This window comes from Typopeltis vanoorti, chromosome 25 (assembly GCF_054136105.1).
Source record: "Typopeltis vanoorti isolate ZY-2024b chromosome 25, IOZ_Tvanoo_1.0, whole genome shotgun sequence".
NCBI lineage: Eukaryota > Metazoa > Arthropoda > Arachnida > Uropygi > Thelyphonidae > Typopeltis > Typopeltis vanoorti.
Window position 1 is genome coordinate 68,546,801 of NC_143573.1, and position 18,557 is coordinate 68,565,357.

General features: G+C 34.9%; 1 protein-coding gene across 1 annotated transcript in view; it reads right to left on the minus strand.

Annotated features, from left to right (window-relative positions):
* LOC150092820 (low-density lipoprotein receptor-related protein 4-like) overlaps positions 1 to 18,557 on the minus strand; it is a 1,164,745-nt gene that overhangs the window by 435,404 nt on the left and 710,784 nt on the right. The window contains exon 17 of the mRNA XM_090414290.1: positions 1,525 to 1,650. Within this exon, the coding sequence (XP_090270416.1) occupies positions 1,525 to 1,650 (126 nt within the window). The remainder of the gene's footprint in view (positions 1 to 1,524; positions 1,651 to 18,557) is intronic.

An 18,557-nucleotide genomic window follows, 5' to 3' on the forward strand; every position in this document is an offset into this window, starting at 1 on the left:
GGTAGAACAAGAGGTAATCTCTGGAAACTGTATAAAGAGGATATGAGCAGAGGAGTGAGGAACAGGTTCTTTACATTGAGAGTGGTTGGTGAGTGGAATGCACTGCATGAGTGTGTTGTGAATGTAGATGCATTGAATCAGTTTAAGGTACTGTTGGATGAGCTTTGTGTGTGATAGTGTGTACTTCCTACTTCCCATGATGAGGCTCTGGCTCCATGGAGGTCAAATAATAATAATTGGTAACGATAATGTTTGGAGATAATGTACATCCTTGTCTTATCCCTGATTTCACATCAAACCATCTTCCTGTATTTCCTTGAATTGTAACTGCTGACTGAAAATTTTAATATAGACTATGTATTGCTCTATATAATGTTCTATTCACTCCATATGATTGGAGTGTTTTAAAAAGCTTTTCTCTGGACACCTTGTCATCTGCATTTTCCAGACCAATATCTCTTCATACAATTTCATACAATTTTCATACAATTTCTTCATACATTTTCATACAATATCTCTTCAAACCCACAAAAGTGGGTTTGAAGATATATTGTAAAGAGTCCAGAGGCAATTGACTTAAGGTAGTTTCTGGTCTCTAGAATGTTGAGTATGAAGAAAGGTTGAGAAGATTCAATTTGCAGAGTCTAGTAGATATGAGGAGGAAGGGTGATATGACAGAGAGGTACAAGCTGGTAAGGGGTTGTTACAGGATTAACGTTCAAGAGGTTGTTCATAAAATGGTGGGAGATTGGGGAGAACAAGTGGTCATTCCAGAATGGCAAGGAGCAAGGAGCATGAGCAAGGAGGTGAGATACAGATTTTTTGCATGGAGAGATTTCTCACTTCATGTTAATGCATATTTATTCGTGTTTTTTTTTTAAATTTTATTTTATTTATTTTATTTTTTTTTTAAGTAGCTTCATTTCTAGATGCTATTATAGCAGAGTGATAAAGTTTGAATATTTCATCGGAAATAGTGACTTCATTATTGTTAAAAAATTAACCTAACTAATATTATGCATCATATACAGTAAGTACGTTTTAGTAAAGCTATGCTTTATGTTCTTTAAAAGAAGAAGAAGAAATATGTATTTATTAATAATTACTATTATATTGTTATTACTTTATTACCATAATAATGTCAGTAATATACATATTGTAACTTTTACTTGCATTTATTTACTAATTTCACCATCCTTTGAAGCTGCGATAGAAGCAGTGAGTAAGATTTTAAGATTTTTTGCATGGAGGTTGTCTGGATCGTGGAATGCATTGACTAGGAGAGTAGTGAGATTAGAAAACAGTGGAAGAGCTTTAAAAAGGAGCAGTATGACAGACTTGTGTTACCTAAGATGGAGCCAAAATCATGATGTGTCTCGTAACTCAATGGAGATTCTGAATAATAATAATTAGAACCTCCATTGAGTTATGAGACTCATCATGGTTGAGGTTCCATCTTAGTTAACACAAGTATTTTTCCATACTTTTCAGTAAATATTTTTGGTGAGTTAATTAAAAATTTACCTTGAGAACAGCTTTTCCCATCATCCTGCAGTGGGTATCCACTAGGACAAAGACAAGTATATGAAGAATTATTAGGCAAGCATAAGTGGCTACAACCTCCATTGTTTTCTTCACAGAGATTGGTGACTGTAAAAATAGATCATATTATGTATTTTGTCATATATTAATATAAACAAACATGAATAAATATATAAATAGGTGGGATTAAAGTAATTAACATAGTTAACTGCTCCTTTCTCATGTTGGATTTGTAACCATAGCTTCTTTCAAATGTATAGACTTACCAACAGGTGAAATAACTGAACTAGTTCTTCTGCTTTGTTTGTTGCTCCATATATAGTTTCTTGTTGGTGTTCCACACTGAGAAATATTACCCTATGATTAAAAAGGCTAAGTTAAGAATCTGAGGCCAGAGGCCAAGATGTTTATTTGCTTTTATTTCTATTTCTATATGTTTATTTATATACAGCTGTTTATGCACATTTATCTGTATCTAGTTGGCTTTAGATGGCAAATCAATTTTGTTGACCAATGTCATCTTGCTTACTAGAGGTGTGAAATGAAAAATTTTTAACTGCAAGTAAAGTTTTTAGCTTATTTATTCCTATTTTATCATAATATTCAATTAGGACAATTATCCTTGATTAAAATGGTGATATCAGAAATTATAGTTTTTAAAGTAATTACCAGCTTCTGTATTAATTTATATATGATTTTGTAAAAGTTTATAGTTATATGTATATGATTAGTACAGATAACTGCCAGATAAATAAATAAATAAAATAAAAAAATCATGTCAACCAAAAACACTATTTTGTTCTTCTTTACGTATTAATTTATGTAATGTTAATTTACATATATTTATTTATGTTATGAAGAATGTTATAGAAAAAGTACAAATTACATTTTTTGATCAGAAGATGCTATTTCTCAGTGTAGAACACTAAAACAAGCCCAAAACCAGAACTAGTGTCATGAGTAACATCTTATACTATATTGGAAGCAGGAGAGGAGACACAGAAGCCTAAAAATAAGATTGAGATTAAAGGTGTAAGCCTCAAAAACAAACTATGCTACACAACATGATGTAAAAGTTCACTCTTTATATATAGTATTTGCAAAAAGTTAATAATTTCATACTGAAGACAGTTGCCAGAGGGCAATTCTATTTCCATTTGGAGAAGAAAACAATGCTTTCTCTAACTTTTTCCATCATGTACAGAATGAATTTTGTTATATGTTTCAGTTATCAAGCTTATACATAGATAAGCATAGAGACACTAGTTATTATTAATGAAGTCGTGCACTATATTAATTATAAAGCAAATGATGACTGGACAATGGTAGACTGCTTAAAACTGAAAAAAGCATGGATAATTTTTATTTTTTCCCTAAGAAAATGAAGCAAGTTATTATTACATCATCATCACTGGAGTTATTCACATGAGATTCACAGCAGGAAATCCACTCCAGCTCCAACAAAGTTCATCATACCACATATTTAAATCATTCATTTATTATTATTATTATTATTATTATTATTTGTGACACCTCCAAGGAGTCCGAAGACTCATCGCAGGAGGGCACCTATTATACAACTGTCTCCACCACTACACTGAACCTCTACCAATCATCTCCATCAACACCATCTACTGCCCACCACCACAACTAGTATTTTTTTGTCTGTAAATTGCGTGTTCTGAAGGGCCGATCTGTCTGTATGTGGGATGAAAAACCCGAGATTCCGGGCATGCTCTAAGGTAATATATGTACCAATTACTCCACCTGTATTGTGGAAACTTCCAGGAATATCCCACTATCCACATTCTTTCTTGTGTTGACTGTTAGAAAATTCTGTACTGACTGTCCAGTAAGCGCTTTTTCAAACAATGTAAATTAATTATTATTATTATTATTTAAATATTATTATTACGTAACACCTCCAGGGAGTCCAAAGACTCATCGACGGAGGGGCACCTACTCTACAACTCTCCATTTCCACCAATCGTAACTACTTTATCATCTACACCAATGCCATCTACCACTGACCACCACCACCACCAGTATTTTCACAGACAATCACAAACATCTATGTCCACAGCGGGATTCGAACCCACAGCCTTCTGGCTGGAGAGCAGATACGCTAACCAACCAGGCCGGCTAGAAATTAAATTTCTTAATACTCATACTCAATATACAAAGACCTGTGATGTATCTTTGCTATCATGCTTTGCACTCTTGAGGGATTAGTACACAGACCATATGTGGTCTGTTTGGGGTAAAATGTCCTCACCATGACAGCAATATGCTGAATAAACTTCACCTTTGGAATGTGTCTCCCACTATCAACCCCAAATCTCTTGCTTACTCTGGTTATTCACCCACCTTTCCAGTCTATTTAAATCCTCCTGAAGAGCCACTCCATCAGAATCATTTTTAATAACTCATGCCAGTTTTAACATAATTTACAGAGAACTGTATACCTCATAATCATAATATCATTAACATAAAGACCAAACTGAAACTGCTATGGCAACAAGTGGGGTTTGTAGGTTCAACCAATAAGCCCCACTTGTTACCTTCCTCTTTCTAGATACTACTCCCCATACATAACTGTTTGATATCGGTTAGGCTGTCAATTGCCAATCACATCCATGAGTCAATTATTTAAATAAATTTATTTTGGCTTAAATATCAATTAGTTATGCAGCTACTTGTCAATTACATTTGCAAAAATCCAGAAATGTAACAATATATGCCTTTTCCTAATCAACTACTCATATAAATAAATTATAAAATCTGACCAGATAACTAAAATCTTCAACAAATCCATGCTAGAATCCATAAAGAGTCTCACCATCATCCATTCATTACTGTAAACGAGTCCTTAACATTTATTCCAAAATCTTAACTACCACTGCACAATGCAAACTTATACTCTGAAGGATCCATTTTAGCACAATCTTTATGTTATTCTATTGCCTTATACTTTTCCATTTCCTTGAAACTTAACCTTGCTAATCAATCTGCCATGAGGAATGGAGTGCCATACAGCATTTGATGATGTCCAATGAACAGATGGATGGATGGAGGATTTTGCTTAGTCAGCACTGCTAGCCTCTTCTTATATTCAAATATTTCTTCACATTCCTTATAATACCAGTCATCTTTCTAGTTGGAACTATATACTTTAAATAACTGCTTTTGATTCCTGACTCTTATTTTTAATGGTATTAACAACACGAAATGGATTATTTTATAAAAAGATATTTTATTAAATTGCTTATATTTTCCTGAATTTCAAATCAGCATCATCAGAGCACAACACAGCATGTATACGCAATAGTGAGTAAGTGAAACAATATAATTGTACTGGACAAATGCAAAAAAAAAAAAAAAAAAAATTATCGTGGGAGTTGCTCTTAAGATAAAAGTCTCCCAAACTTATGGCAAATTAATGCAACCATATTTGGAATTCTTCATAGCCATGGCTGACTCAAAAAATAATCTTTCGGTTCTATAATGACTTCTAAATAGAACATTAGTTTTCTTCCTTTAATCCTGTGTGAAGGGGTGTCCAAAGCATGGCTTGCAGTCCTGATTTGCCATAATAATGGTAGTGAATGTATTTTTCATGTTCTTCCAGGCAGATGTTAACAGATCTTCCTGTCTGCCCATAGTAGGCCAAGTCACAGTCACAAGGAATACACTCCATGGTGTGCTAGAGAGTGAAGTTTATCCTTAAGCGAACGGATCAGATTTGTTAATTTAACATGCAGTTTGAATGTGGGGCAAAGGCCATGATTCATTAGTACTTTGGCTATCTTTTCTGATGTATACCTCTGACACAGAGAACAGAAACGATATTGTTGTGTTCCTGTGTATTAGAGGAGCGAGTAGTAGAGAAAGAGGAGGAACCCATCTGATAGTGGTCCATCTGAAAGATTGGTGACTAATGCGTCAAGAAAAGGTAAATAGTTATCAGAATCTTTTTCTACTGTGAAACGGATTTTAGGGTGTTGGCTGTTTAAGTAGGTAAGTGACAAATGCATCCAAAGTGTCTCATGGGGCCCAAATGGCAAACACATCATCAACATGGCATAACTACATTATGAGGCCTATATGTGGTAAGCATGTAAAAGTTTGCTAAAGGGAGGGGGGAGGGGAAATCATAGCAGTACCATTAATCTGTGTGTAGATTTTTCTTCCCCATGTAAAGTAACATGCATACATAGTAAATTTGAATAATTCAAAGATATCAGGGGGAAATTTATATCTGATCAAATCAAGAGTGTCTATTAGCGACACATTGGTAAATAAAAAGGTGACATCAAAACTAACCATTATGTCTGAATTTTTAAGGATATGATTTTTAACTAGTGATTTGAAATGGAGTGAATTTTTTACAAACGTAGAGGAGTTGCGAGTAAGGGAGACAAGAGACTTGGCTAACTGTTGGGGAAGTTTATAAGTGGGACTATCTGTGCTATCAAATACAGGGCATAGGGGGATATTAAATTTGTGAATTTTTACTACTACGACTACTACTCCTTGCCATTACAATCCATTTAGGACCTGGGCCTGTCTCAGGATAGCCTTCCATTTTTCATGATTCTGTGCACTGTTCCTCCAATTCTTTACTTTCATTTTCTTTAAATCATCCTCCACATCAACAAGTCATCTCTTTTTGGTTGTCCTCTGGGTCTAGATCGACCCAGTCCAAACATGAATTTACAGCTGTGTCATCCCTCATTCGCTGAACATGTATTAGTCATCTCGGTCTTCTCACCTTTATTTCAGTAATAATATCCACTTCATTGAATTTCTCCATTATTTCTTTGTTGTTCCTCACTTTCCAAAGTCCATTCTCATTAATTGGGCCAAAGATCTTTCTTAATACTTTTCATTCCCATATTTGTAATCAGTCTTGATCTGTCTGGATCATGTTTCACAGCCATACAAAAGTACAGGTTTGAGGATTACTTTATATAGCTGGATTTTATTTTTTATCGAAATAAAATTAGATTTTAATAGTGGTTGAATACTATAACAAGTTCTATTTGCTGCAGCAATTCTATAAGTAATTTCAACTGACACATCATTACTTTCTGTTATTACTGAATTGCCTCCTGTCTCATTTGTCTATAACCCTCTCTGAGACTTCTCTCAGTCCTTCCAATATAGTCCACATCATCTGCAAAAGTCAAAAGCTGTAGACTTCAAATCATAATAGTTCCACCTCTGTTTATGATTACATTTCGTATTACCCTTTCAAGGCATGTAGTAGGTTGAAAAGCATTATTGATAGTTGCTCTCCATGTCATAATCCTTTGGTTATCCTGAACTCTGGTGTGAGATCACCCTGTATTTGTACTCTACACATGGTATTTCTGAGTGTCATTTTAACTAATCTTATCAATTTGGGTGGAATTTGGATTCCCTCATGACTTTAAATAGCTTATCTCTATTAATACTATTACAGAGTTGTTTAAAGTCTGTAAACAAATCGTGCAGGTTAATATTAATGGAGAAACGGAGAATAAAAATGGAGAAATGCTACGAGCATTTCTCCATTATAGTTCATATTGTAAAAAAAATCTGGTATATTGTTGATCTACCATATCTAAAGCCACGTTGATAGTCACCCAGCATTTCTTCTATAAAACTGCAATCTAGCTGCAGTATCCTTGCAAATATTTTGTAAGTCAGTGCTAACAGTGATACCCTTCTATAATTTTGGCACTGAGACTTGTCATTTTTCTTATGGATAGAGAGCAGTAACTCATTCAGTAGGCATAAACTCAGTTTCCCATACCTCTGACAAGTACTCACGGATTTTAATTAATAGTGATTGCCCACCATATTTTAATAAAACTGGAATTCTGTCTTCACAAGTATTATTTTTCCTTCTCTTTAGTGCTAATTCCACCATGTGTAGCTCTGGTGTTTCCTTTGCCTCAGCTTTTCTTATACTTGCCAAAGGTTCATTAAGCTCATCTTCAAAATATTCTGCCCACCTTCTCAAAATATCCTCCTTTCCACCAAGCAAGTTGCCCTCATGGTCTCTGCAGAAAGTTGTTCTGGGCTGAAATCAGCTTTTAATTTCCTTTATCTTTTATAAATTTTCTTAATTTGTCCTGTGTTCTTCAAACAGGGAATTGTAAGACAAGAACTACTAAGGTAGTGTATGAAGATGATATTCCAACCCCTCCGGGGAGGATGTTGGAATATCATCTTCCCCAGATGTCCCTTGTCTGAAAACCAAGAGCAATCTCTTGAAAATAGTAACATGGAACGTAAGGACACTCTATGATGTGGGCAAATTAGACAACTTAATCCAGGAATTAGAAGTGATGAAGGCTGATATTGCAGGTATCAGTGAAGTAAGTTGGACAGATACAGGAATAATAATAAGAAAAAAATCACACTATAATCTACTCTGTCCCAAGTAATAGAATTGCAAAATCTCTACATGGTTGTTGGCCCATAAATGACAGAATCATAACAGCCAAAATAACTGCACAACCATTCAACTTGTATATTATCCAAGCATATGCATCAACATAAGACCACCTAGATGAAGAGTTAGAACAATTTTATGAAGACATCCGAGCTGCAATCTCTAGTGCTAAGTCAGATAATATTATAATAACAATGGGTGACTTAAATGCAAAAGTGGGCTCCGAAAAAAATCTTATTTTGCATGGGAAACCAAGAGCTTGGAACCAGAAATGAAAGATTAATTCAATTCTGTGAAACCAATGACCTAATAATTGCCAACACACTATTTAAATATCCTCCCAGAAGACTATATACATGGAAAAGCCCTGGGGACAGCTATAGAAACCAAATTGACTATATAATAATAAGCAAAAGATTCCAAAATGCAATAACACAAACAGAAAGCATATTCTGGAGCAGACATAGGATCAGACCACAACCAAGTGATTGCAAAAATCAAAATAAAACTTAAGATACCAAGCAAACCATTCATAAGAGAAACTTATAATTCAGACTCACTTAAACAACCAAGAAGTTAAAGACTGTTTTATAAAAGAATTCAGAAAATCCCTTAACAAGTCTGACACCACAACTCACATGGAAAATAGAACACCAATTGATGAAATTAACATGAACTGGCAAACATTCAAGAATAGCATCAATGAGCAGCCAAAAATGCACTCCCACAATTAAAAAGGAAAGGGAATAAACCTTGGATAAATGAAAAAATATTAAAGTTGATGGAACAAAGAAAAAAGTTAAAGAACAAACCTGAATATAAAAGATGAATAAAGAAATAAAAAAAGAATGCAGGAAAGCCAAAGAAGAATGGATTACGAATAAATGCACAGACATAGAAAACCTTGATAGAAAACACAGAAGCAGAGAAATGTATGAAAAGATCAGTGAAATGACAAGCAAGACAAATACAGTAAATCATGCAAGTGTCATTAGAGACTCAAGAGACCATATTCTAATGGATAAAAAAGAAATCACGGAAAGACAGATTGAATACACAAGGAAATTATACGAGCAACAAAGAAATAATACTCACGAACAGACTGATTTAGAAGGACCACCCATTTTATTTTGTGAAGTTGAAAACCGTCAGGAAACTAAAACCACATAAAGCTACAGGAATAGATATCTTGGCAGAATGGTTGAGGGCTCTCGATGAAGTAGGACTGAAATTTCTAATAAATTTATGCAATAAGATATACGAGACTGAATTTCTACCCAAAGATATTAAAGCTACAAGATGTGAAGAGTTCAGGACAATTAGCCTCATCAGTCAAGTATCAAAAGTCCTCCTATATGTTATTCTTGAAATAAATAAAAGAAAAATAAACCTAGAAATAAATAATACACAAAGAGGCTTCAAGGAAAATGTAAGTACAAGAGAAAGTATTTTCAATGTCAGAGCCATCATAGAAAGATATCTCGAAAAACAAAAAGATGTATACCTCTGCTTCATAGATTACAAAAAGGCATTCGACAATGTTCAGCATGAGCAATTAATTGGAATCCTTTCAAAAATAGGCATGGATGGAAAAGACATTAGGCTAATAACTAATCTTTACTAGAAACAGACTGCATCTTTGAGAATAAATAGAGACCTCAGAAGAATTCCCAGTTCAGAAAGGTGTGAGACAAGGCTGTGTCTTGTCTCTGATTCTCTTTAACCTGTACACAGAAGAAATATTTAATAAAATGAGTAACCTCAAATGAATCACTGTAGGGAGCAGAAATAATAACCTAAGATATGCAGATGACACTGTTCTTTTAGCTAAAAACAAATATGACCTCAAGACTCTTATAGAGAAACCGTCAAGTACAGCAAACAGTATGGCCTCAGTTTCAACTTTAAAAAGACAAAAATCATGATAATTTCAAGAGAAAAGGAAATACCAAAAATATGCATCAATATAAAAGGAAATAAATTAGAACAGGTGCAAACATACACATACACATTGTTGTGGGTGCCATGACTGTAAATGAGTTTAAAGCAAAGTATGATAGATACTGTGTGAATGCCGAATAGTTGTTCTTGTTTAGGGCCTCCCTCGATGAGTCTAAGGACTCCTTGGAGTTTCCCATAATAATAATAATAATACCTTGGACACTTGATCACAGAGAAAGGCAGGACAGAAGATGAAATTAGAAAAAGGATTGAAATTGCAAGGTAAACTTTCAACAATATGAAAAATCTACTGACATCTAGAGAATTAAATCTGAAAACAAGACTAGAATCTCCAAATGTTACATATGGCCCTACTATGTCTCTATGTCTCTACTCCATATTATTATATGGAGTAGAGACATAGACACTCTCCAATCTGAGTGTGAAAAAACTGGAGGCCTCTGAAATGTGGATGCTGAGAAGAATTATGAGGATATCATGGAAAGACAAAAGACAAATGAAGAGGTACTAGAGATGGGAGGCATAAACAGGAGCCTGATAAAAGAAATTAAAATGAGAAAAGTCAGCTATTTTGGACATATTCTGAGATATAACTGCCTACAAAGGGCACTTCTTGAAGGAACTTTTAGGGAAAGAGGAGAGGAAGACAAAGACTGTAGTGGATGAAAAATATTAAAGACTGAACCTATCTCTCATATGAGGAATGTAGCAGAGAGGTGCAGAATAGGACATAGTGGAGACACATGGTAGTCAATCTCCTGAAGGAAGAGACACCTGACAGCACATTCTTCAAAATCTCAATTTCATTTAGCCTTGCCTTTTCCCATTCATGCCTCTTTCTTCTGTACATCATTTTGGCTTGTATTTGTTTTTCTCTTATATTCATTGTCATTTGCTTGAGTTTTCTCTTCAAGCATCTTTAGATGAGCTGTCAACATGTTTTGTACATTCCAAACTATACCAATCATTTCATTTATCATTGTTTCTGATCCCAGAATGTTTTCAGCCTCTTTGGTAATTTTATTCTTAATCCTTTCCTATTTTTTATCTATAGTCATATCATTGACATATTCGTCCTCTTTCTCTTAATTTTTGTCTACATATTTTTGCCTGATTTTTCCATCTTTTAATTTTTGGATGTCATATCTTGATGTTCTCCTTCCTCTACCCACCTTATTAATTTTTATTCTTTGTTTATATTTAATTCTTAACAAGTAATGATCTGTATCACAATCTGCCCCTCTAAAACTTCTTATATCAACGATATCTGTCACATGTCGTCTATCAATCATCACATGATTTATCTGATTTTCTGTTATTCTATCTGCCAAACTCCAAGTAACTTTATGCACTTTTGTATGTGAAAAACAGGTTGTACATATGATCATATTTTTGCCACTTGCAAAATCAATTAGCTTTGTACGATTTTCATTACTTTCTTCATGTGCACTATCTCTTCCAATTGTTGGTCAGAAGGTCTCTTCCTATCCTATAGCATTCACGTCTCTTAAAACAATTTTAACATCATGTTTTGGTGACTGATCATATATTCTCTCCAGTGATTCATGGAGGTTCACCTTGTCTTCTTCAGAAGAGTCCTCAGCTGGTTCTTGTGTACATGTAAGTGAAATGCTGAACATCTTAAACTTTATTCTCAGTACAAAAAGTCATTCATTAACTGGTTTAGAATCAAGAACCAAGTGTTTCCATTTTTTATCAACCAAGAATGCAGTACCAGAGGTTTTTTAATCTCCTCCACTGTAAAACATAGTATGTGTTCTGGTATAAAATATGCCACTTCCTTTCTATCGCACCTCCTGCAATGCTGTTATTCTCACTCTATATCTCTGTAGTTCTTTGCACACTCTCCTCAATGCTCCTGTCTGTTCAGGCTCAAGACATTCCAGCTTCCAAACCAACATTCATAATCTTTTTACCATTGTCCAGGTTATTCTGTGAAGTCCATCCAATTAATTTTCCTTTAGTCTTTCTTAACATGTTGAGTTTTTACAGGGCAGGATTGTTAGCTCTGCACCCAACCTCAAAAGAAGGAACCCGGCTATACCCTGGGGAACTGGGTACTCATTTTAGTCACCTTTTATGACATGCATGGACTACATTGGAACTATTGAAAGTTTATTTTTCACTTGGTTAGACTATAATAAATTTAATTTAATCCTTTATCCAAGTGAGAGCAAACAAAGTTTGCGCCTCAAAATATCTTCAGGACTGAATATGGTGCTGTACTATCTTACCTGGGTAAGTAGTACAACACCAGGCAACTCGTAGCAAAGATGGAGCAAGCTACCAACACTCCTATCCCAGTATCTCCCATAATGCAAAACACATCTCCTTGTGGATATGTATAATATTATGCATTAAGGGATTGGCCACTACCCAGACTAGTTTCGACCTTTATTGAGGTCTCTTCAGTGGGAGCCAGGCCTAGAGTTGGAGATACCAGGAAGCAATAGCAAGGTCATCTTTACCTATAGGAGTTGCCAAAAGACTTGGATAAAGGATTAAACTAAATTTATTATAGTCTAACCAAGTGAAAAATAAACTTTCAACATCTTTCTCTAAATCCAGAGTAATTTAATAAAAAAAGGTGGCAAACCTTTTGGCAACTCCTATAGGTAAAGATGACCTTGCTATTGCTTCTGCCTGGTATCTCCAACTCTGGGCCTGGCTCCCACTGAAGAGACCTCAATAAAGGTCGAAACTAGTCTGAGTAGTGGCCAATCCCTTAATGAATAACATTATACATATCCGCAAGGAGATGTGTTTTGCATTATGGGAGATACTGGGATAGGAGTGTTGGTAGCTTGCTCCACCTTTGCTGCAAGTTGCCTGGTGTTGTACTACTTACCCAGGTAAGATAGTACAACACCATATTCAGTCCTGAAGATATTTTCAGGCACAAACTTTGTTTGCTCTCACTTGGATAAAGGATTAAAACTAAATTTATTATTGGAACTATTCTTTAACCTCAGGCACAACATGAGGAATTTGTGGATTTTTGGCTATCCATAAATGGGGGGTGTTTAACATGAATCGGTTTTATTTATTTTTGATGATTTCTTTTGGCCAGAAAGTCACTTTTTTCAATAATCTGCTGACTTTTTTTCTTTGAGACATAGTGGGAATCTCGATCTATAATTTAGTACATAGAACTGTCACATTGGAGATCTTGCATTTTTTTGTTATAATCCTCTTGATCCATGATAACTTTTGCATTTCCCATATCAATTTTTGTGATAACAATATTTTTATTCTTATACAACTTTTTTAAGGCAACTATTTCATTATGTGGTATATTACTTTTTGGCAGTTTAGCCTTGTTAAGGATGCTTGCTATATTTAAACACACATTATTAGCCATTACAGGTGGAAGATCGTAGATGCCCTGTTCTACCTTCATCATGATTTCCAATTTTGAAATTTGTTTGGGTGTAACAGCGAAGTTATGCTCCAGACTGAGAGTGTTCTTGGCTTCTTCAGTACACACTTCTGATGATAAATTTAAGGACATGAAGTCTTGTCGATGTTGTGGTCAGAATGGAACAATTTTTTTTAATAAAATTGATTTAATAATATTTTAATAAAACATCTTTTTATGAAATAGTTCTTTGGTGTTGTTAATACCGATAAAAATAAGTCACTATGTTTTATCTGTTAGAATGATCATTCTTCATAGAGAAAATATTGTATACAAAATGCGATGGTTCGTTAAGTTGAAACTGAAATTGCCCAGAAAAATGAAGGTTAGCCTTCCCCAAATGATGCCATAACAGTGATATTATTTCAGCTTTTCTGAGTTTTAAAAAAAAATGTTAAATTCAGCAAAGACACACATGGTGTTTATTGATGGGTGAGCTTAGCGCTTCTCCAAGAACAAATTGCCATTATTCGTATAGAACTTAATAAGTTAAACAGCTCTATCACCACTCTACACGATGAACTAATTAATGTTTTTAATCCTGAAATGTGGACCGTTCTACATCACATCTCCAGAGTTGCAGCAAAAAAATTTACAAAAGTTAAAAGCAAACACCTGAATAAATATGAAATCCTACAAGTGCCAACATACTATGTTCCGACTGCAACCTCGATGAGACCTTGTGGTCGTAAATTTATTGTTCCAATTGCTTACTTAAGAGCCAAGAAATGCTCTTAGTCTGGGGCATAACTCTGCCATTACACCCAAACATATTCCAAAATTAGAAATCACAATGAAGGCAGAATGGGACATCTACGATTTTCCACCTGCAATAGCTATTAATTTGCATTTAGATATAGCTAGCATCCATGATATATCTAATACATAATAATATATATATAGCAAACATTATGTGATATATTACAAAAGTAATATACTGCATAATGAAATAGCTGCCTTAAAAAAGCTGTATAGGAATAAAAATATTGTTATCGCAAAAACTCATAAGGGAAATGCAACAGTTATCATGAATCAAGAGGATTATAACAAAAAAAAAAAAAAAAGTAAGATCTCTTATATGACAGTTCTACATACCAAATGATTGATCGAGACCCTACCATGTTTCAAAGATCGAGACCCTACCATGTTTCAAAGAAAAAAGTCTGCAAATTATTGAAAAAAAATGACTTCCTGGTCAAAAGGAATTATCAAAAAAAAAAAAAAAAAACTGATTCATGTTAAACCACACTGCACTTATGGATCTACAAACTACAAACAGATTAATGGTACTGATATTGTTTTTCCCTCTTTATCCTTCCTTTAGCAAACGTTTACATGGAACACTTTGAAAACAAAGTACTTACCACCACTACATATAAGCCCCTAGTGTGGTTACACAATGTTGATGATATGTTTGCCATTTGGCCCCATGGAAAAGACACTTTAGATGTGTTTGTCACTTACTTAAATAGCCAACACCCCAAAATCCACTTTACAGTAGAAAAAGATTCTAATAACTGTTTATCTTTTCTTGACACTTTAGTCATCCACCTTTCAGATGGACTACTATCAGATGGGTTCCCCCCCCCCCAACAAACTTTTACATGGAACACTTTGAAAACAAAGTACTTACCACAACCACATACAAGCCCCTAATGTGGTTATGCTATGTTGATGATGATGTGTTTGCTTTGGCCCCATGGACAAGAGATTTTGAATGCATTTGTCACCTACTTAAACAGCCAACACTCTAAAATCCATTTCAGAGTAGAAAAAGATTCTAATAAATGTTTACCTTTTCTTGACACATTAGTTCATCCACCTTTCAGATGGATCATTATCTTTTTCCCATTTACAGAAAGTCAATATACACACACACAGGAAGACATCTACATACACAATCACACCAGCATCATCTAAAGCATTTCAGTGTTTTTGAAATGAAACACACAGAGCCACAGTCATTTGTTCAAGTGATACAGCTGTGTCCATAGAACTCAAATTTCTGTGCCATACTTTCTAGACCAATGGCTACAATTCCTACAAAATAGATAAACTACTACATAGTCCCATTATTACTCCGTCTTCTAATACACAGAAACACAACAATCATAGATTGTTGTGTTTCTGTATAATACAAGAGGGAGTAGTGCATCAGAAAAGATAGCTAAAGTATTAATGAAACATCCCACATTCAAACTGCATGTTAAATTAGCAATTCTGATCCACTTGCCTAAGGATAAACTTCACCCTTTAGCACACTCTAGAGCAGGGGTTCCCAACCCTATGCCCGCGGGCACCATGGCGCCCGTCGACCAATTTGTGTGTACCCGCTGCTGTTCAACCGTGTGCCGTATAGTTTGAAATAATCACGCAACAATTCATGGCATGCTATATGACGCATGCGTTAATGACACATGACGAGTATTAAACGCATACAATGTAAAGTAGACGCGCATTCGAAGTTGTTCATTCCAGTTTAAGAACTGGAATATCATCATATTCTCCTAATTATGAAGCACTAGCCAATGAAATGCAATGCCAAAGATCACACTAACTTACATATATATATTTAAATTTTTATATAATGTAAACTTGTAAGTAATAAAACATTTGATTATAATGTAAACTTTGTATGTATTCATTTAACAAATGAATTCAAAAAATTGCTTGAAAAAGTAGATGGTGCCCGTCGCCCTACCGGTATTTTAGAATGTGCTCTAGGAAACAAAAAGGTTGGGAACCCCTGCTCTAGAGTGTATAAAGTTCCTTGTGACCATGACTTAGCTTACTGTGGGTAGACACTTTTATCACCCAGCTAGAGGAACATAAATATATTCGCTACCATTAGAAGGAAACTAAGGTGCTATTTAGAAGTTGTTACAGATTCGAAAGATTATTTTTTTAGTCAGCCAAGGCTATGAAGAATTCTCCGAACCTGAACAAATATGGTTGCATTAATTTGCCAAAAATTTAGGAGACTGATCTTAAGAGCAATTCCCACATAGTCGTAAATTTTTTTTTACAACATTATTTTACAACAATATTATTTTTGTAACAACAAAATGGCATCCTTTGATCAGTCCAGTACAATTGTTTCACTTACTCACTGTTGCATATAAATGCTGCATTGTGAATTTATGTTTAGTTTAATCCTTTATCCAAGTGTAAGCAAACAAAGTTTGCACCTGAAGTATCTTCAGGACTGGGGCAACTTGTGACAAAGGTAGACAAACTTCACATCACTTGCCTTAGTATCCCAATGCAAAGCACATCTCCTTGTGGACATGTATAATGCTATGCATTATGGGAATATGGCAATGTATTAAGTGTGGGGTTACTTCTCCAAAAACTTGTGGGATCCCCCCAGATCACCCAACAATGATTGACTCAAAGAATCAAAATTCAGCATTGTTCTCCCAGTAACAGGCTTACACTGTAACTGAAAAGAACTCTCGGCATTTGGCTCTGCTCCGTGGTGGGCTCACCCCACCGAGCAGAACCGCTTTCGACAGTTTCGACCTTTATTGATGTCTCTTCAGTGGGAGCCAGACCCATAGGTGATACCAAGGTTGAAGCAATGCAGAAGTCATATTTACCTATACGAGTTGCCAAAGGGTGTCACACCTTATTAATAAATTAATCTGGATTAGAGAACGATATTGGAAGTTTTTACTTGGTTAGACTATAAATTATATATTTAGTTTAATCCTTTATCCAAGTGTAAGCAAACAAATACTTGTAGAGTTCTTTATAGAATTTGCTTACTAACAAAGCAAACGACGTTTGCTTTGTTAGCAAGCAAAGTAAGCAAACAAAGTTTGAGCCTGAAGTATCTTCAGGACTGGGGCAACTCGTGGCAAAGGTGGACAAACTTCGCATCACTTGCCTTAGTATCTCATAATGCAAAGCACATCGGCTTGTGGACATGAGTAATGTTATGCATTATGGGAAGGGTCACTACCTAGACCGGTTTCAATCTTTATTGAGGTCTCTTCAGTGGGAGCCAGACCCAGAGGTGATACCAAGGTTGAAACAATGCAGAAGTGATATTTACCTATACAAGTTGCCAAAAGGTGTCACACCTTATTAATAAATTACTCTGGATTAGAGAACGATGTTGGAAGTTTTTTTCACTTGGTTAGACTAAGAATTATATATTTAGTTTAATCCTTTATCCAAGTCTAAGCAAACAAAGTTTGTGCCTGAAGTATCTTCAGGACTGGGGAAACTCATGGCGAAGGTGGACAAACTTCCCATCACTTGCCTTAGTATCCCATAATGCAAAGCACATCTCCTTGCGGACATGTATAATGCTATGGATTAAACTAAATATATAATTTATTTTCGACGGTAAATAAAAAAAAACTAAAGGAATACTATACTGACATCGGAGTTCGTAGTATCTCTCAGATAGAATTTACTATCAAATATCACACAGCTCTACATAACATGTAGAGGTGTGTGATATTTGATAGTAAATTCTATCAAATGTGTTAAACCAATCTGACTTCAATTTTCTAGCGAATAACGCTTTCAGCGAATTTTTCATCAATGATTTTTCCTGCAATGAATTTTCCCTGTGATGAATTGTCCATGCCGTGATGAATTGTCCATGAACCCATGAAACTACTATCTTAACTCTCTCACTCTTTTCTTTTGCGCTTTCCAGTAATTCTTTCATGTCCTCTCTCATGCCATAGTTTTCTCTTTTCAAATCATTCATTCCAGCCAAAATGATCAATTCTTTCACTTTACTCTTTTGCATTCTAATAGCCTCACTAACATTGTTCATTTTTGCACCTGGCAAGCATGATTTCATCAAACTTTTGAAAATCACATCTCTTATAATAGAATACTTGATTTTCACTTGAAAAATCACTCATTGATTTTTCCTTCTCTATTAGTCAATCACACATTTCTCTTTTTTCACAAGTCTTTCTTTCTGATATCAGCAGATCCACTCAATAGTCGTTTCTGCATTCATTACAGCTGCCACTTCTTCCTATGTAATCACTCCGCATTACCGGACAATCTCCATCATTAGAGCCATTTGATTCATTCTTTTCATCTATCATACTACCATTCTTTTGATCAACTTTTGACCCATATTCTACTTTTTCTTATTTAACCATGCTTATAACTGTTCTGGCCTGCACTTTATATTTTTTA